General features: G+C 38.8%; 1 protein-coding gene across 10 annotated transcripts in view; it reads left to right on the plus strand.

Annotated features, from left to right (window-relative positions):
* The window catches only part of slc4a4a (solute carrier family 4 member 4a), a 48,774-nt gene extending 23,340 nt beyond the window's left edge, over nt 1-25,434 (plus strand). For 4 of the 10 annotated variants that reach the window (XM_058635759.1, XM_058635761.1, XM_058635763.1 and 1 more), the window contains 20 exons: nt 399-475; nt 3,160-3,317; nt 4,723-4,810; nt 5,274-5,428; nt 6,308-6,451; nt 6,969-7,143; nt 7,502-7,635; nt 7,823-8,097; nt 8,984-9,054; nt 9,887-10,072; nt 10,217-10,330; nt 10,495-10,656; nt 14,148-14,326; nt 14,848-14,920; nt 15,245-15,313; nt 15,461-15,634; nt 16,506-16,652; nt 19,399-19,478; nt 19,613-19,663; nt 22,985-25,434. In XM_058635759.1, coding sequence (XP_058491742.1) covers nt 399-475; nt 3,160-3,317; nt 4,723-4,810; nt 5,274-5,428; nt 6,308-6,451; nt 6,969-7,143; nt 7,502-7,635; nt 7,823-8,097; nt 8,984-9,054; nt 9,887-10,072; nt 10,217-10,330; nt 10,495-10,656; nt 14,148-14,326; nt 14,848-14,920; nt 15,245-15,313; nt 15,461-15,634; nt 16,506-16,652; nt 19,399-19,478; nt 19,613-19,663; nt 22,985-23,093 — 2,621 coding nt within the window. In that variant the 3' untranslated portion in view covers nt 23,094-25,434. Of the gene's footprint in view, nt 1-398; nt 476-3,159; nt 3,318-4,722; nt 4,811-5,273; nt 5,429-6,307; nt 6,452-6,968; nt 7,144-7,501; nt 7,636-7,822; nt 8,098-8,983; nt 9,055-9,886; nt 10,073-10,216; nt 10,331-10,494; nt 10,657-14,147; nt 14,327-14,847; nt 14,921-15,244; nt 15,314-15,460; nt 15,635-16,505; nt 16,653-18,207; nt 18,302-19,398; nt 19,479-19,612; nt 19,664-22,984 lie in introns of all 10 variants that reach the window. The other 6 variants (XM_058635764.1, XM_058635766.1, XM_058635760.1 and 3 more) reach the window with 3 other exon arrangements.
* Nucleotides 25,435-26,042: the final 608 nt, after the last annotated feature.

Below are 26,042 nucleotides of genomic sequence, written 5' to 3' on the forward strand. Positions count from 1 at the left end.
TTATCCGTGGTATTCAATTATAGATTAGTTTATGCATGCGGCTTTTTGGAAATCCAACAAAAAAGTCTTCACGGTGTTAAAATGAAGGTATTTAATGCTAAAATAGTGTATCATCGACCAGGTTACATTTAGCTCATATTTAATGACAGCAAATGGTTTCAACGGAAAAACCTTCAACAGACACTTAGTCTAATCTGAGCGTCATCTGCGATATTCTGTGGTTTGCATGAGTCTCACTGCTGTCCTGGTGTTCCTCTCTGTGCTGCATGGACAAAGCAAACTGTCTGGGCCACTGTCTTTCCTTGGGTCTCTGCCGTCCTGTCGTCCACACAGTTCCTACACATCATTGTTGAAAGTGAAGGTGGTCTAACTGTTCAGGGCTGCTGTGATTTGAACAGATAGTCCAGCCACAGCCCACAAGAACCTGACGTCCAACAGCATGAACGACATTTCTGACAAGCCAGTAAAAGATCAGGTGAGTCACCCTGATGTTAAAATCAAGTTTTTGTCTCTTTTCCATTATGTTTTTTATTGTTATTTCTTTCTCTTTGTGGATACCAAGAGTCTCTCTTGTCTCATTGTGAGACTTGGTCTTGCTATTTAAGGTACCTTGAGAAGAATACATGCTGTGCATTTGGTGACACACAAATAAAATGCCTTTAATTTGATTTAAAGAAGAACGGTGCCTTTTCCAGACTTAGGGCCATAAAAATCTGACCAGTGGTGTCAATCCTATATTTAGCAGCCAAATGATTTGTTAGTAAACAGAACTCTTTAAGCCACAGATTAGAGGACTGGATTGTGGCCTTAAAACTTATCTCTAAAGCCCCTTTTCCACCTATGGTCCCAGCTTGCCTCGGCCTGGCACAGTGGAAACACAAAATAACTGTGCCAATGCGAGGCGAGGCAAATGCTAGTGGAAACGTGCCATTAGTCTGCATTAGCTCCGTCCTGCAGAGCTGGAGAAACCAGTCCAAACTAACTTTGCATCCACTGGTTTACAGCAGTGATTACATTGTCATCATGCAGCTGCTCTGAACCTGCTGCAGAATGTTTCGTATAATACATAACTTTTCCACTATGACTCTCAAATATGCTGCATCCAAGATTATGTGTCACACCCAGAGGACGGATGTGAGTTTATTGCGCCGGTCACGGTGCTTGTCAATTCATTTCTCATAATTTACGAGAAGCGGGCTTTTCTTTCCTTTGCCCTCGGGTGTTTATATGGCTCACACTTATCTCCCGCTATCTTTCCTTTAGGTGAGTTTCAGGAAAAACAGGAGAACATCAGCTGTCATTATAGTTGGGTCAGAGAGAATGCTCGTTCATAATGTGTCAGAATGTGATGAAGCCGCCAAATGTGTTGTTTGCTGTGCTTGTGAATGGACTTAGTCACGATTTAATTACCTCTGTGTGGAACATGCTATCAGTTCATATTAGTAGTAGCAACTAAATAAATGATTGATCAATTTATCTTGACGCTCCTGCTGAAATCGATGAAAAGACCAATGCTAATAGAAATAATAATAACACGAACAGTGATATAAAATGGATAAAACAATAAAAACCATTAAAACATGAGGACGACAAACTGTAAAACAATACAACAGGCATTAGGTGAAATCTGGAAACAGAACTGACGACTAAATGAAATAAGAAGTGACTGCAGACGTTAAGTAAAGAGTGTTAACGTTATTAAAAGTAGTCATTCCAAGAACAATAAAAGTACTTTGTATGTGTTTATGTTTTGGTGTTTTTCCAGAATATTTCCATTAAACTGTAAGATCCACAGATTGGGACAGAGGAATCGTTAGAAAAGAGTTCCACTGTTCTCAGCAGATTTGTGGTCATATGGTCTCATCTCAGACTTGACCTCTGAAGAGAAGAGAATCAGGTCACACAGACCCACTCACTTCTCTTGTGGGACAGAAAGAGTAGGAACGAGGCGACTGGACAGGAAACACATCTCCGAAAAAAAACGTTTCCACACCCACTCAGTCTGTTAATGTCATTCAGAGTTTTCCACTGTGGACCAATGCGCAGGGACAGCTTTTCCTCACTGCATGTCTGATTACATTCCATTATATGTAATCGTAACATATACTGTATATCATAACATTAAATACCTATATCGTTTCTAAAGCTTTTTTTTCAGTCCTCTGTACGTCACCTCATGTGTTTGAAAGAATAGCCTCTCTGAGGAGTTGTGGCTCCTGATTGGATGAAGTGTTGTGAGATACTAGAAGTGTATTTTTGCTGAGCAAACACCCTAGATCAGTGAAAGCTGTTCAAATTTAAACAAAAGTATTTAACTGACAGCAAGTTTTTCCCCCTTGTATAGCGGGCAGTTTATCCTACGCAGACAAGGAAACATTTTTTTCACATTTTACTGGTCTTTGCTACTTGAATCTCTCCAGATTATATCACATGTAAGGAGTAATAATCCACCTTTTAAAGTCAAAGAGCTTGGAATATCATGCTATTTTTTTTGTGTGTGAGTAAATATTGTCCCGCGGGCATGTACAGAACCACCGGGGAAAGGAGTATACATTGTTTACGAGGGCAGTATGTTGAGGATTAGCAGAGATCGGACACACTTCAGGGTGTGCAGGTACGCAGGTCTTAACCTCTTGAATCATTTACAGACATACGGTTTGCCAAGACGGCTCCCACAGCATGTGATCGGATCTGTCTGCACGTCAGCAGTGGATTTCGCTTCTCGAAAGTTGACGTATATAAAGGGCGTGATGATAATTGGCACACAGGCTTCTCGGGTTTTACTGTATTTGATTCATTAGTCTTGGTGTTAATTATAAACAAAGATACCTATCACTCAGTATATATGTATATATATATATATATATACATATGTGTATATATATATGTATATATATATATATACATACATACATATATATAACTGTAGGACATAACTATCTATAGGAGGTCACATGGTGAACGTATAGATCCTGGCAGGTGTCTTTACACATCGCAGCGTGGTGATGACAGAATCTCATTTTCTCATTCTTGATTTTGCGTTTAAGATGGAGCGGGATTGTCCTGTTTGATACAGGCTGTTTAATTTAGTGATTGCTTGCTGGTGTGAACTTAGCATTTAATGTCTCCTCCTGTTTTTTTTGTCTTTTGTACGTTTAGCTGAGGAACAAGTTCATGAAGAAGTTGCCAAGAGACGCCGAGGCCTCCAACGTGCTGGTGGGGGAGGTGGATTTCCTTGATGCCCCGTTTGTGGCGTTTGTTCGTCTGCACCAGGCTGTGATGCTGGGAGCCTTGACGGAGGTTCCTGTGCCCACAAGGTGTCTGAGATTCATTGGTTTAATCAGCAAGAGTTTAAGATAATGCAGGATGATGTGTCATTCATGAAGGTCAATGGAGACAGTTGGAGGATACCTTAGACATTAACCTATTAGTGTTAAATAATGAATTAATCAATTAATCCATCTTCTTCTGCCTTATCCTCCACATGAGGGTCGCTAATGTCAATCCCAGCTGACATAGGGCAAAACGCGGGTTCACCAGTCCATCACAGGGTCACACACATGTAGAGACAAACAACCATTCACTCTCACACTCACAACTATGGTCAATTTAGTGTGTCTAATTTGCCTAATGCCCAAATCTGCATGTTTTAACTAAAAATTTTTATATACAGTAGCTCTTTTAAAACAAAATTTACAAACAAATGCACTCAGGGAACTCAGGTGTAGAAAAAACAAAGACACGGAGGCAAAAAGACACAAAAATACCCCATTAATATAAATAAAATTAAACAAATAAAAAAACAAGAGTAGTATGAGGAGACATAAAAAAATCAAAAGCAATTCTAATAAAAACAAAATAGAAGTAATCATATTATGAAACAGTACAAACAGATGACTCTCGCGAGGTGAATCTGTAAAAATGTAGTTTTCACCATCTGACACTGAATGTTGTGAGATATTGTATGCAAATTAGAGATGGACATGAATATTTGATTATTCATTTGTTTATAAAAAGTCGACCAGTTAACGTGACTATTTGTAATTACATCAAAATTACATAACTGAAAAGTGTTTGCATTGATAAAAATTCTATTTTTACCTAATTTGTGATAAATCTATTATCGCAAGGTGGCAGCATCACCAAGCATTTAGTCAGCGAACTGCATGTGTGTTAGCAGAGGCGATCAAATTTAAGAGGTTCCTTGAAAGCATCACAAAGCTGCTCCTCTAAGCTCAACAGGATGTGAATCCTGCATTATTTTCACCATTCTCTCATGCGCTACAGTTTAGAACATGCAAACATTTGATAATTACTAAGTCAGTATATTTGCTTGAAGTGCCAGTCCCTCATGTAATTGTGAAACATGCTGTACTGTAGAGCCATGTACTGTTTGTGCTCTGGCTGTTGATGAGCAAAGCCAGTTCAGTGCTACTATAATTTATTCATTCATTCAAATCCAAGAAGCCATCAAATGTATTTTCTGTTGTTTACAATCAGTTGTCATGAATGTTGCATCAACAATGCCCTCAAAGACTATGGTGACACATCTAATGCAAAGTGGCTACAAGGTGTGTGATTACTTATATAATGTACACATAATTATGATGATTATAGATGAAGCTAAAGAGGTTTATTTCCACTGTTTTATCATCTATTACAGAGCTCATTACCTGCGACTTCTATCATGGTTTTTGATGCAAATGTCGCTTTTATTCGCAGATTCTTATTCATCCTGCTTGGACCCAAAGGCAAAGCGAAGTCATACCACGAGATTGGCAGAGCAATCGCAACGCTGATGTCCGATGAGGTTGGACTGACATTAACATTAATAACCCACGTTACATTATACTTGACTCACTTATTGCAACATTTACGTTGTTTTGACCATTAAGCTTCACCGAGCGTGTTACAGTAAAGAGAGTGGACAATATCTTTTTGTTCATTCAGCTCTCAGGTAATTTACGTAGGCAGAAGTGTTTTGTGATGTTATATTCAAATAGGCCTTTAAATTTGTCTCCTCTGTGCAGTTTACTTCTTAAAAGTGTGCCAAAAATGGAGTTGACCACCATTAGTCTCTTCATATCGGGATCTGAATGCTCAATCTTTAACTTTTACATAATGATATATATTTAACACCAACAATTTGAGCAGTTTTCTACATGTAAATACAGAAAGAATTAAAAATAATCTGTTTATGATTGATGCCGAGCACTTTTGCATGCTTTAAGAGGACTCTTTCACACTACATTACACTGTCTCTGTCCATTCAGATTTTCCATGACATTGCGTATAAGGCCAAGGACAGACAGGACCTGCTGGCTGGTATCGATGAGTTCCTGGATGAGGTGATTGTGCTTCCTCCCGGAGAGTGGGACCCTGCCATCAGGATAGAGCCTCCAAAGTCTCTACCGTCCTCTGACAAAAGGTCTTTATGGGTTACAATGCACAAAACATTTAAACAGATACACTCTTCTTTAATTCTATTTCCATTTTCTATCGTACATGGGAGTCATTTAGAAAGTTTTATTTTAGGTTCTAAAAATAGTGATAGTACCCAGAGGAAACTCTTTGTGTGATTACGCGCCTCCTCGTTAACGGAGATTTCCCGATCTGAAACTACAACTGATTTAACAGGGATGTCAAGCTGCGCGTGGGTCTGTCAACCACCTCCACATACAGTAACACACAAAGGCGACACCGCACATGCATGAAGCTGACACAAACCCTGAAACAGCACATTTAACCAACACGTGTCAAACAGTCACAGGATGTCGTGTGAGATTTATGACACTTGACAGGTGAAGTGAAGTCCACAGGGTCGGATGCAACATTAATGAAAGCGGAGAAAGAGCGATGGTATGGAAAAGATCAGCTAAAAAAAAAATGAAAAGTGAGTTATTCTTACATCATGCATGTAAGAATCTACAGGTCTGTCTCTACTGAATGCTGTGTGAGCAGTAACTACATTTATTTGTGCTCACGGAATCACTGAAGTGTGACCAGCACAGTGATCAATTATGAATGAGCAGCAGAGGTGGAAAGAGTACTGCAAATATTCTACTCAAGTAAAAGTACCACCATTTACTTAAGTACAAGTAAAAGTACTGGTGTAAAAGATTTACTCATGTTAAAGTAAACAAAGGTAGCTTGTTTTACTCAAAGTCAAAATTACTTTTTTAACAAGGTTGGGGTTCTTTCTTGCGCAGTGCAAAAAGGACAAGGCCAACATTTTTTTTTTAACTCAGTAGCAGACGTAGCAACAAACTGTTTTGAATTGTAACCAAAACCGTGTTGTGTACCGCAGGAAAAACATGTACGCAGGAGGGGATTCTCAGATGAATGGAGACATGCCTCATGATGGAGGTCACGGAGGAGGTGGAGGAGGTGAAGGAGGAGGAGGAGGAGGAGGAGGACACGCTGTAGGGGATGAGCTACAGAAGACAGGAAGGTATTTTTGAAAAACGGCTTAATGATTTTAATACAACGATGAATTGCTGCATGCATTTGCAGAGCTCGTCATCGAGCTTTGTCTGACCTTTCAAACGTGGGAACGTCAAACTGAAGATTGATTCTGAACTGATGTTGGCCAAAATAGTTTTGAAGGCTGAGTTAAAAAGTAAAAGGCTCTATGGGTTGGGAAATGTAAGGTTGTGATATCAGTATTGTATTGGACATAAAAAGATGTATTGAGCCATCTCTTATATTAGTATGATAGTTGACATGAGTCAAATATCAGCTCCATGCATAGGTATAGTAGATATAGATAATCATTACTGTTGAAACACTCAAGTTAAATGAGAGTTTAAACCAGTGTGCGGCATGACTCGGTAAAAAAGAGATAAGAAACATAAAAAGGTATGTCTCATCACTCTGACTTTTGTCTTGTTCCTCATTCACTTTGCATAGAGCTGCTTTTGTTGTGCGTAGTATTTCACATTGTTCACCTCAGGTTTCCCTGTTCTCAGGTTTTGTGGCGGTCTCATACTTGACATCAAAAGAAAAGCGCCTTTCTTCATCAGTGACTTCACTGACGCAATTCACATTCAGGCCCTGTCGGCCATTTTGTTTATTTACCTGGGAACTGTGACAAACGCCATCACCTTTGGCGGCCTGCTGGGGGACGCTACAGAAAACATGCAGGTGAGAGCGCAGATTTTATAACCATGTAATCATTTTGTAGAGTGTCAACTATTTATGGTTTTCTTAATGTCATGTAAACATGACTAAAATCTAGCTAGTCTTAGTCAGACTAACATACCTATATAATGCGATCCATAGTCCGATTACGCCTGCATGTGTAGTAGTCGGACTGGAGTCGGACTTTTGTACCAAAATTTCCACCGGGAAGTAGAAGGAGACAACGTACCATATGGTGGTGGCGTCTTTCTTCGGACGACACAGCAACCACAAGCTCCTTCTAATTTGTATTGCGCATCTTAGTCAGACTACTGCCTTAGCTTGATTAAACTGTGCACTGACTGTTTCCGTCCATGTTCAGGGTGTGTTGGAGAGTTTTCTGGGTACAGCGATTGCTGGCGGGGTCTTTTGTCTGCTGGCTGGTCAACCCCTCACCATCCTCAGCAGTACTGGTCCTGTTCTGGTGTTTGAAAGGCTGCTCTTCAACTTCAGCAGGTTCATTCTTCGTTTTTTTCATTTTGCCAGTAGCTCCGTTTGTAGAATTTAAAAGGCACCAGTTTGGTTTGGCAACATCCGAGTAAGACTTCCTACAGATTTGAACCATTTTAATAGTTTTTTCTTAGTTGTTTGAGAAATTATAAACAAAATTGTTACAATTTAAAATGTCCTCGCCCCTTTGCAGAGAAAACCAGTTTGATTACCTGGAGTTCCGCCTGTGGATTGGTCTGTGGTCGGCGTTCCTTTGCTTGGTGCTCGTGGCCACTGATGCCAGCTTCCTGGTTCAGTACTTCACACGGTTCACTGAGGAAGGCTTCTCCTGCCTCATCAGCTTCATCTTCATCTATGACGCTTTCAAGAAGATGCTTAAGCTCGCTCACCACTACCCCATCAACTCTGATTTTGACCTGGACTACGTTACGCAGTACGACTGTCTCTGTATGGCCCCTACTGTTGCTGGTGAGAGGTTTTGTAACTTCAGTTGACACAGGCGACATTTCATTAGATTGTGTAAATGAATACATTAAAACATCTTAAGTGTAGTAATCTAATCTGTCATGTCATGTTTGAAAGTAATATTTGTGTGAGCAAAATCCAGAACAATATCAGGGTTTAATGTGATGAGAGTTGTTATTGTCTCCTCTATGAAAATGAATTGATCACGCTATGTCTATATATTGTAGATTTTGGTTCGCTGCTTTGTTTGTCAGAAGGATTACACAATAAAGCTCCTGAACCTAGTTGCACCACGCATGATGGGATGAGGCACTGGCAAGAACCCTTTAATTGGCATGAATCTGATTAGCTGCTGTCAGTTAATCACTTAAGTGACAATACATGTTAAACTGGTCTTCATCCAATCAGAACCACAAAGACGGAGTCCTCTCTGCTTGGAAGGGTTCACTGTTCAACAACATTATTTCTGATTTTCCTCCAGAGGAAGTTCACATACCACTGGTGGTACACGTACCACAATTTGAGAACCATGGCTATCGTGTAATACAGTCGTTACAATGAATGAAAGAGCTCCTTTTTTATTGAATTTTCTGTTGAAGGAAGCAACAACCTAAAATAATATACTATTCCACATAGAGTCTAATACATACCAGAGAAGGGGGCAGTTGATATGATATGACACATGATTTTTAACAGAATAATAAAAGGAATTTGATTTTGGTCAGTGTAAAAACAATACCTATGAAACCTTGAAAAAACTGCCATTATGTACAATATAGACAATATCAGCTTTTGCATTACATTCATGGTGGCTGCTTAATTGTGTACAAATGCAAACATCTGTGTTTAAATCTTGTACTGAGAATGGGTTTCCTTGTGTTTTTTGCAGAAAACACTACAGATATCCTTGGAGATCCTTTAGAGGGCACTTCAGTCTGGTACTGGAACAACACTGGTCTGGTAAGTGTTAACCATTTCACCATTCTAAATCACTTAAATGATGATAAAATGACAGTCATAAAGCTGGAATCTTGATCATCGCTCAGTAATGTAATTTAGTTGTAAGACATTTGAGGATGTAGTTTTACTTGTTAACTCGCCAAAACAACAACAACAACAACAAAAACTAAGTTCTGTTATTCCAAACATGTCTGAATGCATTTATTACTTTTCCTCTGTGTGGTGTGATATGTCATCTGAGCTACTATATACAGTCTCAACAATATCTTTACTGTAGTAGTATTGTATGTTTTATGATTCCTCAGTTTAGAAACACTGAGGTCTCAAGCTCGCGGCCTGTGTGCCACATGTGGCCCTCCAGTCCACTTCATGTGGCCCTAACATTACTTAATATGAGTTAGTATGGAGTTCATTCTGTATGTTATTTTTAGTAATAGACAGAGCTCATTCCATATCAACACACACTTTTATTTTGAAATTCTGTGAACTATCTACCATGGCAATATCATGATGGGATTTTGTGATATAATTTTATTATTATTATTATTATTATTACATGTCATTTGGCAGACGCTTTTATCCAAAGCGACTTACAATAAGTGCATTTAAAGCTCATATTGCCCACCATCCTACTGAATAATTGCTTTTTTCACTTGACTGGCCCCCTACTGGCCAGACTAGATGCTCAACAGCCCCAAGGTCATTTGAGTTTGAGAGCCGTGGTTTATACTGAGGCGGTCTCTGTGTCGGTTACAAGCACTATTTTGGAGACATATTTGCAGGAATTACTATTTATTTATAATCACAATAATCATTTGTTTCCTCTGTGCAGCCAATGAACACCACGTGGTCGTCCCTCTCAAAGACAGACTGCCTGAAGTACAAAGGGGAGCTGGTGGGCAAGTCCTGCGAATTTATCCCAGACATCACCCTCATGTCCTTCATCTTGTTCTTTGGCACATACGCCTGCTCAATGAGTCTGAAGAAGTTCAAGACCAGCCGATTTTTCCCCACCACTGTGAGTCACAACGATGCCGACACGCTGAGATAATTAACCCTAACAAATGACCTGTAAAGAAAATAAATTAGGTTTCCACCTGTGTGTGGAAGAGTCAGTTATGGAAAGCAACTTCTTCAAGGCTCTCTGTTTACTGTGACCTAGGTGAGGAATCTCATCAGTGACTTTGCCATCGTCCTGGCCATCCTCATCTTTTGTGGAGTCGATATGCTTGTCGGAGTCGATACTCCTAAACTTATTGTGCCAAGTGAATTCAAGGTGAGTCCTTCTTTGCCCCAAGGTCATTTCACTTTGATTTTTGAAAATTAACCTTTAACTTAACTGCAGGACAATTTATGTATTGTAAATGATTTAAATGTATCAAGAGTGTGAAGAACACAGTCTGGTTGGTTGACACGATCATCTACTTTACTCTCACGTAGCCAACAAGTCCTAAGAGAGGCTGGTTTGTCCCACCGTTTGGAGCAAACCCCTGGTGGGTTTACCTGGTATCATCTGTCCCTGCCCTGCTAGTCACTATACTGATCTTCATGGACCAACAGATTACTGCTGTGATTGTCAACAGGAAGGAACACAAACTGAAGGTAAACAAGAAATGCTTGCGATGTTTGCTATTTTAATATTTATAGAGGTCGAATGCTGTATGTGAGTGGTTCAGCAGAGCATGTGGTTCACAGATTGAAGTTATTGATCAGTAATTCCATAATAAATTCCAGCAATAATTGACTGGAAAGAAAAGTAGACTTTTGTACCGCCTCTAGTCTCTGTTTTCAGCCTTTGGGGATACTGGTCAGGGATAGATTTTGACCAATCACAGGGCAGCTCAAAGAGAGAGGGCACTCCTATTGGCTGCAGTCATCTGTCAAACTGAAGATTGATTCTGTCTGTCTGTGATGCCCTGGTGGGAGGGGCTCAGGACAAAGAGATGTGATCCTAAAATGTTAGCATTTATTGACAGCTGTAAATGTAAGTTATACATGCTTCATAAGTCATATTTCTATTTGAGAAGAAAAGTGAAGACTTCTCCTTCTTTCTGTTCCTCGTACCCAATTGTCAGTCTGTACAGGCTGTTGCTACCTTCACACTTTAGTTAAATGTGGCTGCCATTCTTCTCATGGGAGTGAGAGATGTTTCATGAGAGTGCCTGAACACTACAAAAAGCAACTACTTGGAAATTTTCAGTGACTGAAGATGAGTAATGCTTTGACACACAGTAACTTGGGAATCATTTCAGAGAAGTACATACTGTAGCAGAAGCACAGTTTGTGCTTCTCAGTACGAGTCATGACATAGTGAACTCTCATGCTGTAACCTTCAATGATATGAAAAGAAAAAGTTTAGGTATGGACTTCTACAGCACACATGGTTCATTTGGAATAGCACCAAATAGAGACATTTTAAACTAAACACTGTAAACTACTGCTCTCAGTTTCTCTTTTTAACAGAATTGTGTTTTTGTACTTTTCCTCCTAGGTGGCTATCTAGATAGCCACAAACAGTAAAAGTAGAAATCTGCTTCAATACTTAGCTCTGCACAATATTAAAAAATCAAGCGATATTGTTGCTGAATATTGCTATGACGATGTCATTCGCCAAGTTCAAAAGGTTTAATACATTTATTTTTTGTTTGGAGGCGCCTCTCTGGGCACTTGAGGACACCGAACAATACATAAATAAATAAAAACTCTAAGAAAATAAAAATAAAAATAAAAAACAGATAAGAAAAGACAATGTAGATAGTTAAGTGGGGTAGGCAGTTCGGAATAGGTGAGTTTTTAGTTTTGATTTGAAGAGTGTGAGAGAGTCCAAGTTCCTGAGGTCCGGTGTGAGTGCGTTCCAAAGTTGGGGGGCAGAGCGGCTGAAAGCCCTGCTCCCCATGGTGATGAGGCGGGCGGGGTGGACAGAGGAGGCAGATCTGAGGGAAGGGTGGAGGAGTTCGGACAGATAAGGAGGGGAAAGGTTGTGGATGGCCTTGAACGTAAACAGGAGGATTTTGAAGGCGATGCGGAGTTTGACCGGGAGCCAGTGGAGTTGCTGCAGAACAGGGGTGATGTGGTGGATGGAGGGGTTTCTGGTGATGAGCCGAGCTGCAGAGTTCTGAACCAGTTGGAGTTTATGGAGGTATTTGTGAGGTAGACCAAAGAGAAGGGAGTTGCAGTAGTCGATGCGGGAGGTGACAAGGCTGTGTACAAGAATGGCAGTGGAGTGAGGAGAAAGGGAGGGGCGGAGGCGATTAATATTGCGTAGGTGGAAGTATGCAGACCGGGTGATGTTATTGATATGGGATTGGAATGATAATGTGCTGTCGAGGATGACACCCAGACTCTTCACCTGGGGGAGGGGGAGACAGAGGAGTGGTCGATAGTGAGGGAAAAACTGTCAGTTTTTGAAAGGGTTGATTTGAATTAGAAGCAATTCGGTTTTATCACTGTTGAGTTTAAGGAAGTTGGAGGAGAACCAAGATTTGAGCTTGGTGAAGCAGTCAGTGAGGGAGGAAGGTGGGAGAGTGGAATTCGGTTTGCTGGAGAGGTAGAGCTGGGTGTCATCCGCATAGCAATGGAAATGATTATTTACGGAAGATATTGCCAAGAGGAAGGAGGTAGATGATGAAGAGAATTGGTGACGGGGGACGGGTGGGAACTGATGGGGTGGAGTTGGATGAACGGAGTGCGGCCTGAGAGGTAGGATTTAAACCAGTCAAGGGGCGTGTGTGAAATACCAATGGAGATTAATCTGTGAGAGATGGTGTCGAAGGCCGCACTCAGATCGAGGAGGATGAGGATAGTGAGTAAACCAGAGTCGGCTGCCAGGAGGAGGTCGTTTATACAGGAAGTTGTTCTTTAACCAACTTTCTTCAACAGAATAAGAATCAGAAATAATATGACTTCAATCATCCATCCATCCATCCATTTTCTACTGCTTTATCCTCCACACGAGGGTCGCGGTGGGTGCTGCGCCAATCTCAGCTGACATAGGGCGATAGGCAGGGTACACCCTGGACAGTTGGCCAGTCCATCACAGGGCCACATATGGAGACAAACAACCATCCACTCTCACACCTACGGTCAATTTAGAGTGTCCAATTTGCCTAATCTCCATATTGCATATTTCTGGACCGTGGGAGGAAACCAGAGAACCCGGAGAAAACCCACGCACACACGGGGAGAACAAGCAAACGCCATGCAGAAAGGCCCTTGTTCCAATTGGGGCTCGAACCCGTCTTCTTACTGCAAAGGCAAGAGTGCTAATCACAACCGTGTGGCCAGGCTTCAATCAATCAGTCATTATTTATGTAGCACAGTGCTTTACATACTTGCAAAGAAATCAGTTCTGAAGCAAGTGCAGGGACTTTAATCAGGGTGTTACTGTATGTGTGCTCTCTTTCTGGTCCTCATCAACTTGCCTGTCTGTGTCTATTCCGGAAAATCAACACAAGTCAGAGCTTTCAGAAAAGCTAAGTTAAGTTGGTAAACCACCCCATAAATATACCCATATCTGATGGGTACTCAAATGCAACTGTTGGACTGGCTAATCATAACAGAAGCCCCAATAATAACAACGCAGAGTAGAGTGTGACATTAGGACTCAATATTTACATAGGTAATATATGTTATCTCATACCTGGTCATGAAGAAAGTTGCATATTGCACCTTTAACAGTGTTAGAGGGAGGTCCAAAGGTCTGACATGATGCTCGTTTTCCTGATTACTGTTGTGAAATCGTGACTGGATTTATCCAAAGTATTTGTATTATACGTAAACATGGAGTGAAGCATAAGTAGGGAGCGAGGTAAAATAAAAATAAAGATCTTATTCTCTGTCATGGAGGTCAACTAGTGCAGTACACATTCAATATGTGCTAGTTTTTTGAGGGGTCAGAAGTGGCACTTTCAGCAGTATCAGTTGTATTTCCACCGATCGTCTCTTGTATTCCTCATCCAAACAATGTCAAAGTCTGCACTGCACACACTGGTGCCCTGGACTGTTCAGTGATTAACAGTCTTTTCTGCTGCTTTTCTAGACAGATAGAAATTACAAACGTGTATGTTTGACCTTTTGTCCGTTTTCTCTACCAGAAAGGGGCAGGTTACCATCTGGATCTGTTCTGGGTGGCTATTCTGATGGTGGTTTGCTCCTTCCTGTGTTTGCCGTGGTATGTGGCTGCCACCGTCATCTCTATCGCTCACATCGACAGTCTAAAGATGGAGACAGAAACATCGGCTCCGGGAGAGCAGCCGAAGTTCCTGGGTGTGAGGTAAGTCTCAAAATGACACAACTCTGCACTCTGTGATTGATAAATACTTGTTTTTTTGTCTGGTGTGTTACAACTGCGCTACACCCCGTTAAAGGTAAAGTGTGTTGGATTGATGATTGGGAGTTGCACCAAACTCAAAAGAACATTTACTGTATTAGTCTTCATCCTGTTTATTACTGTCTTATGTATAGAAGCCTATCTTTCCTTCAGAGTGGTTTACGCCAATTTCTTTAAATCAGGTAGATTATGAGGAAAATAAAGCTATTTGAGTTATGTTGCATAATTGACAATATCAAACAATTACACTTTATTTGTTGTTTAAAAGTTGTATTTTTCCTCGTTTTGCTGGCATCACTCAGAGCCTCCTAAGGTGTGAGCTGTAAGCTGAACTAACAAACCGTTGTCTTGCAAAATCAAAACACCAAAATTCACTGTGAACTCCTTTGAGGAGAAAATTAATACCAGGCAGAAAGTTCAAGTCTTGTTTCTGTGATAATTATATTTTGTCTTTTGTTTTGCAGAGAGCAGAGGGTCACTGGTGTGTTTGTGTTCATCCTGACAGGACTGTCTGTACTCATGGCTCCAATTTTAAAGGTAATTCATCACGGATACTTAATGTCTTTTCAGATTCATCTCACCCAACTGACTTAGTGACTGCTCACATGAATGTAAAGAGTCAAAGATTAAAGTATGGTGTTGGTTTAACTGCTTTTAAGTCCACAAACATGTGATCTTAGTTCAGCAAGTGTATATTAATGGGAGATTAAATAAAAATAGAAAAAACTCTATAAGGAAGACACAGGACATGCATACACATTGTGAATGTTGTTTCGTTGCTCTTTCAACAAGAAAAAAAATTGAGCTTACCATAATAAATGTGGCAAAAATCTTATTTTATACTTCTATTTTTGTGCCTAGTTCATCCCCATGCCTGTGTTGTATGGAGTCTTCTTATACATGGGAGTTGCCTCTCTAAATGGAGTACAGGTACATTTTCTGTTTTGTTACAAAATGAAATTTGAAACTGGAAATGTGGATAAAATCACTTTTTTTTTTACTTAAAGATACATTGTGGTAACTTGTCACTCGTGTATTATGTTTAATACAGCGTGTATTATGTTTATCTGTCTGTAGTTTATGGATCGTCTGAAGCTGTTGCTGATGCCAGCTAAACACCAGCCCGACCTGATTTACCTGCGACATGTTCCCCTCAGAAAGGTCCACCTCTTCACCTTCCTCCAGGTGCTTTGCTTGGCTCTGCTCTGGATCCTCAAATCCACAGTGGCTGCCATCATTTTCCCTGTTATGGTAAGGAAAGTCATGATTTGCCCATAATGGATTTATTTCAAAAAGCCCTACTTCTTGTTCAAAGGCTGCAAATGTTTGTTTTCAGTATCCCCCGAAGCTACGTCTGATTGTTTGCACTGTTGGTGATTCTGGGACAGATTAAGATCTCAGATCTGTGCAGTGGCAAGAATATTTACATATGCTTTTCATATTCCTGGAGCCCAAAGTTTTATGTTAAGGTATTTTAAAATGTCCCGGGTAATTCATTGTCTACCGCTTTATCCTCCACGTGAGGGTCGGTTTCTGGGGCCAATCACAGCTGACATAGGGCAAAAGGGCGGTGGACAGGTCACCAGTTCATCACAGGGCCAACACATAGAGATGAACTATCATGCACTCACAGTCCCGTGTAAGATTTAGGACTTTATACTAATGTGTGATCAGCCACAGATAAAAGCAGCAAAGATTAGTCAGCCTGATGTGAACACATGTAAGTTATGAATAAAGTATGACCATTAAAACAGTGTGGAGATGTTCAGAGAATTGTCTGTATGAGTGATAAACCAGTAATGACTGTTGTGGTTGCAGTTTGGAGTCAATAATGCAGCATTCAAGACTTTATTATGATCTATTTTGCTTTGAATTGTATTAACTTTTATTGTTGGTGGGCAGGGACTAAGAAGTCTTTAGATTGTTAATTGGATTTAAATGTTTCAAAGGTTTCTACCATGTTAATGTTACTTCTGTTTATGAAGGTGCAAATCTCGTGTATGCATATCTTGAAAAATGTCCTAAGTAAAGTTATACTGACGTGAAATGACAGTCATAATATGAACTGTGGGACTTTAATGAAAATCAATATGAAGGTCAGACTGAACTTGCTTGCTTTCAGATCCTCGCTCTGGTGGCTGTCAGGAAAGCAATGGACTACATGTTCTCTCAGCTTGACCTCAGCTACTTGGATGACATCATCCCAGAGAAGGACAAGAAGAAGAAGGAGGATGAGAAGAAGGGCAGCATCGACAGCGATGCAGAAGATGTAAGTGCCTCAAGCCACAAAAAGTGAACAAAAGCCTGATTATTAAGTGTTTTATTGTCTGGCATCTTTGTGCCTATCACCATCCCGGAAATCCCTAGAGCTGCGCTTTTCCATTATGCAATTCTAGCAATAGTCCGCTTTACTCGGTTTGGTATCAAGTACGTCGTTTTACAGTACTATAAAGCTCGTCACCATTGCACAAAACTATGCACAAAACTGCTGTGACGTTGTTTTATACGCAACAAAAACACACAAACTAGTGACGAGCAAAGCAGTTGTTTTACATGTACTGAAGCATTAGAATCAATTTATCAAAAACATTGGTTAAGTACTTCCTGCACAGTCACTGAGCTAAAATATGGCAGATTGGGTTGTGATGCATCTCACAATCTCCGGCTTTCAGCAGTGCTGTCAGCTAAATGTTGGAGATTAACACATATTTTCAGGATTTGAGGTCTTTTTTACTGATCTACACTTCGTCATTGTTCGGTTTTGATTCTTGTGTCGGTGACGACACTCTCTGACCAATCAGTGGCCGGCAGTCTGGTGACGTCACATTTTTAGTATCAGCTCATCTCGCTTGGAACCTCGCCAGAGCAGGTACTAGGAAAAGTACCATGTACTAAAACTAATGGAAATGGAATGAACTGAGTAGAGTCGAGCTGTGCCAAGCTGAGTTTGTTGTAGGAGAGCAGTCAATAAAATTACCCTCTCTCTATCTGAACTGCCCTATCATTGGTTTATGATGGGTCATACATTTCAAAGGCCATAAAGAGAGCGTAGAGGAGGTGCAGAAGTGTTGTTCTTTCTCATTTCATTTGATTAACATTATGCTTAAATCATACGATGGAATAATTACTATGACACTAAATAATCCTGATTTATAGACCATTAAGCCTCACATTTACACCAGAGTCTTTAAGTCTCTAAAATGATAAGAAATACTGTTATTATTATTAATACGGTTATTATTTGAAGAATCTGGGATTGTGTTTTAATATCAAATAACACAGACACCCACATCCAGACGCAGTGGAAATCAGCTTCTTAGATCCCTGGCATCCTCGCGTGTGACGCATTTACTGTTAAACAGCTGGTTTATGTGTCACTTGTGCACTTTTTCCTGTACTGTACGGTCCGATCCAAGTAGCTGCTCTCTCTCTCTACTGAAGCTTGTGGTTTAAATTGTGATTAAATGTAAGTGAGGAGGCCCCTCGTTTCTTCTTCACATTTATCACACACTATATTTTCCAATTTAGCCACAACAGTTATCTCTTCAGTGTTATATGACATTGTCCCAGAATCAGCGAGGTATAAAATGAACCTGGAGCTTCAAGAATACATCACTACAAGTGTAACTGTTTTATTCCCCTGCAGCTTTTACTTTTCACTAAATATTTCCTTAAAAAGAAAGGTTTATCAGATAATTGTTGATGACTCGATTTGAATGACATGAATGCATGTGTGTGTGTGTTGATGTCGACACACACACACACACACATACACACACCTGTGGAGGTCCAGCCTCAGGATGTATGTTTCCTCTCTCCAACAGTCTGACTATGCTTACAATGAGAATGTTCCCAGCATTAAAATTCCCATGGACATGATGGAACAGGAGCCGTTCTTAGGTGATAAGGCCTCTGACAGTGAGTAAACTCCAACTACCCACAGAGCCGGATGAAAATCACCTTCCTGTCCGACGTCTGCTCACTCATTCAGTCGCTCTAATGACTTCCTCTGTCACGTTAGAGTCGACATAATTGCTTTTTGGTTTCACACTTTTTGCTCAGCTTTGACTGCATGGCATTAACCTTTTTCCAACCCCTCCTATTTACTTCTCTCTCCTTTCATCCAACAAGCTCTTTTTCCTTAACTCAGACAAAATCACCTTCCTTTATTCTTTCCTTAAACTTTTCTCTTCATTCCAGCTTAATGATTTCACTTCTTCATATCTGAATTTGTCATTTTTCTCTCTCTCTTTCTTTTTAAAATCTTTCTGAGAAGAATTCAGGCTCTTGGTGTGTAACGATTGGTTAAAATTATTATTTCCATTTGTTATGAAAGAGCATGTAGCACTACACAGCAGCTCCCTCTTTTCTCTTATTCTGAAACATCTGATCTGGTAAGATGATGTACAAATAACCTTTTTTTTCTGTAGTTATGTAGTCTAGGTACCAGTGTGTAAAATTGTATTTAAATATTTGTTGGTGAAGTTGCATGTTGCAGCTGAATATCCCTCACCAAATACATTGGAGAACCATTACACGCTTCATTTAGCATCAAAACTCAATAGATGTTTAGTTTGTATATTGTGAGCTATGGTCAAAACGTGGTGGTGCAGAAATATAAAGGGCTCATTATGTGGTAATGACAAGTAATTTATAAAGTTCAGGTCGTTTTACACATAAATAGAAGTATACAGTAAGTATTTTACCTTCAGTTTCTGCCAAATGAAAAAATAACTCCACATTTTTTACACACTGTACCTTTACTCACTGGCTTTTAATCTAAAAAACATTAAATACAGTTACAGTCATTTTTTTTCTTTGGCTACTAATTTGCTTTATATATTGTATTCAACACTGTACGAAATGTTGGCAGAAGCTAACTTCACCAGCTCATTCCTCCTCTCTGGCTCACAGTGTTTGAAAACCTGTGGCATCTGTAAGTTGCTGGTCTGCATGAATTTGAAGACAGATTGAAAGAGGAGCTTTCATGATTGTTTTCTTTCTTTTTTCCACAGGAGAGAAGTCTCCATCATTCCTTGAGCGACATACATCGTGCTGAGAAATTTCACTATTACCAGGGCAACTGCTTGTCTAGGTGAGATGCGTGTGTCTGTGTGTGTCTGCGTGTGTCTCTGTGTGTGTCTGTGTGTGTGTCACTGTGTTTCAGAGATGGAGGGACCACAAATATAACTGGCACTGATTTCATTTTACATTTATTGATAACCGCAGCATTAAAGGTCGCAAAAGGTCAGAAGACGCACTAACTACCGAACATATAATGTAAGTCTGAACTTTAAAGGTCAGCGAGGTTAATTAGCTTACCTGTGGCTGTGGCTAAACTGCAATATAATATTTTAGTGGCTCACACATCAACATGTTTTAGCTCGACTCCTGGACATGCATTCTGTTCTCAAGTGTTTTGCTCCACAACACAACTTTAAATGTGTCTTCTCCTTTGGAGCTGAGGGCTTTGAGAAACATTTACCAACGGTTAAACATTTATCAAATGTCAGATATAACCTGCTAAAGTCTGCCAGGAAGACTCTGATGCGTCCGATGACATTAAAATCCCATCTGACGATCCCTCACACTACAGGATAATTTGACTAGGTAATCTGTTCAAATCAGACTAAAATCGGAAGTACCCACGATTGTCAGAATGACCAGATTGGGACCGAAATCTGGCCAATTATCCTCGAGTGTGGGGCGGGGCTTAAATTACACATTTCTACTTCTTGTTTTGATTTTTGTACTTAGAGTAAAATAACTAACACATTTTAGAGATAAGCGGGGAACACAGTAGAGCAATTAGAGACAAACTACTCAGTTATTTCCATCAGAAGTAAAAGGAAACAAAAAAGAAGCTAAAGCAGTATGAAAACTGATTTAATACTTGCACATCTGCTTGAGACTATAAAAGCTCAATGAGTTAAGCTACAGTATTTCTTGAAATTCACCTTCCCCCAAAAGATTTTAGATTAATTGCCTTTTAGATTTTGTTTAGCGCAAGAGAATGAGAAATAATCGTACAAACAGATCAATGATAGCTCAGCCTGTGCATCTGTACTGACATCGCCATCAGTAATAGTTTATGTTGTGTGACACATACACGCTGTTCTCCACTGAAACAAGATTAAAAGAAGTGCATCTCAAATAATCCAGCCTTGGGACCCGCATTCCTCCGGAGTCATTCTGTCACAACTTAATATTTTTTGAACCACTCAATTTTATTTAAACAAAAATAGTACAGTAATACACGCTATAGATATATGTTGGCATTTTATCCAAAATGTGCTTCATGTTTAGTTTGTCATGTGTGTGAAGTCACAGGCACTTCTACTAAAATACTGTGAACAAAATACAAAGGTTAACAGATTTGACTTTTTCAAGTACAAGTACAAGTACATCTGTGCAAATTAACAGAACATAAGCAAAACAAAAACAACAAGTGGCCTGTCCTGTGTGGGGTCAATACATCATTGTTACGTGTAAAATGGTCAAATCCAGTCCCAGGACCCGCTACATCTGGCCCATCTGAGAAAACAAAAATCAGTCTACGAGAGGCAGAAGACGCTTGTATTTTTTGGGCAAATATTTGAACAGATGACCAAAAAGAGATTATGTTTTCTCGTCGTCATGCCCGCAACAGCAGCATAAGGGGAGTCATATTGACACGGTCACATTTTGTCCCTGTGTTATCCCATCTGTGCTATGATTGTTGTCACAGTGCTGATGAAAGAGGATTAGTGTTTTGGACAATGTGCGAAAAGCAGCAATGATTACACATCTGTGACAACAACTACAACTATACATACATATGTATATGTATACATACATGTGTGTATATATATATATATATATATATATATATATATATATATATACATACACATATATAGATGTATAAAGGCTGCAACTAAGGATCATTTTTCAATTTCATAATCGATTAATGTGGCGATTATCCCTTAAAGTGTCAGGTAATGTTGAAAAACTTTGATCAGTGTTTCTCGAACCTGTAAATGACGAAGCTCTTAAATGCCTCGTTTTTCTCCACTAACCAAAGTGATTCCGTTTTGATGATTTCTTTGTTATATGGGGCAAAGAAACCAGAACATATTCAGTAAGAGTTGTACGTCTGGTGACGTCAGCTCCCTCCAAAACTAATCCTGTCCCACTAAGATTGAAGCCAAATTGCTTTGAGCTCAAATAACCCCAGGAACCTTCAAACCGTTAGACTGGTCATATTCTCACAGTGCACTGAGGAGGGACCAAAACATCATGTTGTAATGTTTGACATAGAACTGCAATAATCAGTCACTTAATGGATTGGGTAATAGACAAGTATTGATTGTTGTTTATTTTTGAGTCTTATCAGAGGAAACAGTTGGGACAGTTGTATTTGTAGAATCCACAAAGACTCTAATAGTCATTTTTGTGAAAAAACAATTGGATTACTGATATTTTTTGATTTGTTTGTTCGCCATTTTTTATTTATTTTTATACTGAAACATAGACAGCACTGCTGGCAGATGTCTACTGTCTGCATCATAGTGAGCATGACAGGAATTGACAGAGATAGATGGTGAATATGTAAAAGTAAACTAGTATAAAAACTATAAAACATGCAATACAAAATAGGCCCTTAATGCAGGGCTTTTAAACAAAAGGTATATTTAATTAAGGGGCAACAATACTGCAAGCAGACGAGAAAGCAGTTTAGAGTCGGATGACAAAGACGTGAGGAGCACAGAGTTGAAATACACTAGGATGGCAGGGATGATTAAACACAGGTGAAATACACCTGTACCACGTAAACAATCACAACGAAGGGGGAAACAGGAAAAACCCAGGAAGTAAAACTAAAGATGACACAGATGGAAGAAACTACAAAATAAAACTGAACTAAAACATTGATCCAAGTTGCAAAAAGCCAGATCCATTATCCTTTAAAAGGACTGGTTTTGACATAGCACGGTTATTTACAAAACCGGTTGAAACAGCCAACTCTTGCTGGAACTAGGCTGCAGTTTAAACAAAAAATAAATACTTATATATATATATATTTATTTATTTATTTTTTTAACATATGACTTTTCTTGTCATATTTTATTTTTCTCAGGGAAAAACAACAGTGTAAGTGACTCAGCACATACATTCCTTGATGTTTAAATACACAAATACATCTTCGTTAATTCCCTTTTAACATAAGGATTTACAAAATTATAATACTACATATATTGCTATACATGTAATAATAATAATAATAAAAATAACCATATTCTGAACAAAGATGCCACACTACCACATTATCTATTGGGATCTGCTCCCAACACCTGATCTGAAAATGGATGAAAATGCATCAGAAAACAGAATGGGTCTCCTTCATTTCATAAATCTAACCCATTTTGCCCACCATTTTTGTAGTTTTAATGAGAATGTAAGTCTCTCCATGATTCAGATTTCATGAATAGTTTCACACCGATCGTCCAATGTTGGGGCGTCTGTCTTTTTAACATAACTGTGATATTGCTCTCATGACCAAAGGAACAAGGAATCTCAATATTTCCAACATCCTAACACTGCATCCTGTCTGTGTTTCAGCCCTGAGATGAGTCCACTGAAGTCTGTGCCTCAGATTAGAATAGAAATGGAACCAGATGATGATAATCCATTCTACTGGAAGAGCAGAGGAACTGAAACAACCCTGTAGAGCACTGAACCTCCTGCATCACCCACACAACTCTTTTTCTGAATTTACTCTTTTAAAATTCTATTCTGATTCACTGAAAAATCTCCTGGAATTTAACTTTTGTTTTGAACAAGTGGTACAAAAAAAAGAGAGAGAACACTAAAGTAATGTAAAGCTTTTTTCCTGTTAATGAAGCCGTTTTAAAACAATGTCTTTTCTTGCACTTTTCTCGTAGCTCCACACTTAACGGCGTTCGTCTTTCTGACTCAAAAACACTGATACCCCTGTACTACTTTTCTATGCAATTATCCCTCACATTGGTGACACGGTAAATGCTGCAGCTCTCTGGCCATGCATGGAGTTCCCTCCCTGCTGTTTTGATGTATAAATAAATAAAAATGATTTTTTTTTTCATATGCATTGAATTACTCTAATAACATTTTCCTGTAGCAGGAAAGTTATGTTTTATAGCTCTACCTCTTGTTTTAGATTCAGTGCTTATGATGAACAAACGTAAAAAAAAAAAAAAATGTTGATTTCTGTTGCAGCTTTGGGGTTTTTGATATTTTCTTTCTGTCCTTTTGCAGAGTTGAGATGATTTAAGAGATTCACTGTGTTATATAGAATGTGAAGGAACTGTGTGCAAATAGATTAAATTAATTAACCATTAATTAAAAATGCATATTCGTATGTGCAGATAAGAAATATTTTTTATCATGATTGCTTTACATTCTCTTTTTAATTATTTTACATGTTCACTTCAGAGCTTTTGTTACTCGTTTAAATTAAATCAGCTGCGTCTTTATCTTTTATTTTTTTTTATTATTCTGTTATTTCTTATATCAGTACTTTTTCCTCGTTGCGGGTAGAAAACAGTTCAGCAAAACATAATCATCAAATTTTCCTCAGCCAAACCCTAAAACTCTGACTCAGAGTGCAAATCATGATTGCTTGTGCTTTACCTAAGTGGCTTATATGAGATTGATTGAGACTGAAATCTTCATGGTAATAGGACAAGAGGAGAGGTTGTTTGTGTTTTATCAATTGAAAAAGGGGAATTTTCAAGAATGTGCAAAATGCTTTTAGCGGCTGTAAGGTATTAGCATTAGTTTTATACTAATATGACAATTCAAAAATCCCGTATCCAGCTCTGTTGAGTGAAAACATACTTTTATAAACTCAGCTGAAGTGAACACAAACCAGCAAGTGTACACACTGACTGTATCGTACAAGCTCTGTTAAATTCAACTAATCCATTTAACTTCTTCACAGGTTTTATTTGTTAATCCTGGAAAAAAAAGAGTTATTGCTTTAACTTGGATTCAATGTGCAAGTGAGTAATAATCTGTTGCTTGTTGCTAGGACAACAGCTTCAGGCAAACAAGACGACAACTATGTTAAATACAAGAAATGTACATAGAACTAACTCAACATTTCTCCACTGCAGCTCAGCAAGCAAACTTTTGTACTGAAAAGATTGTAACTTTTTTTTTTAAACTGGTTTGTTGGCACTGCATATTAGGAATGTGATTTGTCCTTCATATTTTATATTATTGTTGCAAGAGGTTATTGTTTCATGGCCAGTGTAGCAGAAAAGGGAAAATGACTTGCATATATAACATATATATATATATATATACATATATATATCGTTGTATTTTTTGGGAATAAAATGAAGAGGAAATTCAGCTCAAATCCAGCTCAAAAGTTGCTTGTTGTATCTGTTTCCTAACATTCGTCTCAGAGTGAGAAGGTGTGTCCACAGTTACAAAAAGAAGAATAAAACCTCTCAAATGTGACAGCTTCACTTTTATTGGCTAGTTATTTTCTGCAGGACAAAAAAAAAAGCTTCTCAAGCACCAACACTGTACCAATGGCTTGCAGACGCAGTTTCTGTCTTTGATTTTTTTTCCGAGGTCTAATCGAGCCACAGATTTGTTCTTATTGTCCTCAGCACCACTACAGAAACACAGACTGTGATCAAGTAGCCGCCTTCTTCCACTTTTGTACATAAAGACCTTCAGTACAAACCAAAATGCAACAAGTGAATCTGTTCTTTACTTTGTTGCTGCCAGCGATGTCATTTCAATTCCACAGCACTGTCTGTAGCTGTCAACTGAACGTTGAAGCAAGTGTGATTTATTGTTGGTGACACATTATGTGATGAGATGTAAGACTAAATCTTCAAAATGGAATCAAAACATTGTTAATGAGGTTAATTATAGATGAAATACTGGGTGTGTTTTTTTTTAATTAACTTTTTTTTGACATTCTAGTGAAGGATAAATTGTTCATTTTAGAATTTATATTTTTCAAATGAAATGTATATTAAAAAAAAGAAATAAACAGAAATGATCAGTGATTGTGTGCTGCTTTTCTATCTCACTGAACATTTAAATAATGTATAACTAATGTTTCTGTCATCAAATGTAAGTGTATTTGTCAGCCAGAAGTGAAAACTTGCATTTAAACAAATACAATACAAACTATGTTCATGGGAAAAGTTAGCTATTGACAAATTGTATGAAATAAAGCCAAAAAAAAGTAATCATCTGAAACACTGTGAGCTATTGTGTTATGTTTTAAATTACAGCAATTTGTTTATGTTTTCAGAGTGCACTCTGCATGAGTCAATAAATCAGTCAAATCAGTCAATAAATTGCTCTGCATCATTGGGATTAACTGGTGCTTCATTTAGAGCTGGAACAAAATTCAGTTTAATCAATTTTTTTCCAAAAAATGATCTTCATCATTTCCTTGCGAAACTATAATTACACTAGATTTATTAAACATTTATGGACCTTGCTGAAAAGCTATGCATTTTAATATATTTAGGTCACAAATATCACTCCAAATCTCAGTGCACTTACATTTTTTTCAATTTTCTGTAATCCTTAATGCATCTGCCAATTAAGGGAGACGGGTTACAAATATTTTAAGTCTCACATACTTAAGATGCGCAGTACATTT

This window comes from Solea solea, chromosome 8 (genome assembly GCF_958295425.1).
Source record: "Solea solea chromosome 8, fSolSol10.1, whole genome shotgun sequence".
NCBI lineage: Eukaryota > Metazoa > Chordata > Actinopteri > Pleuronectiformes > Soleidae > Solea > Solea solea.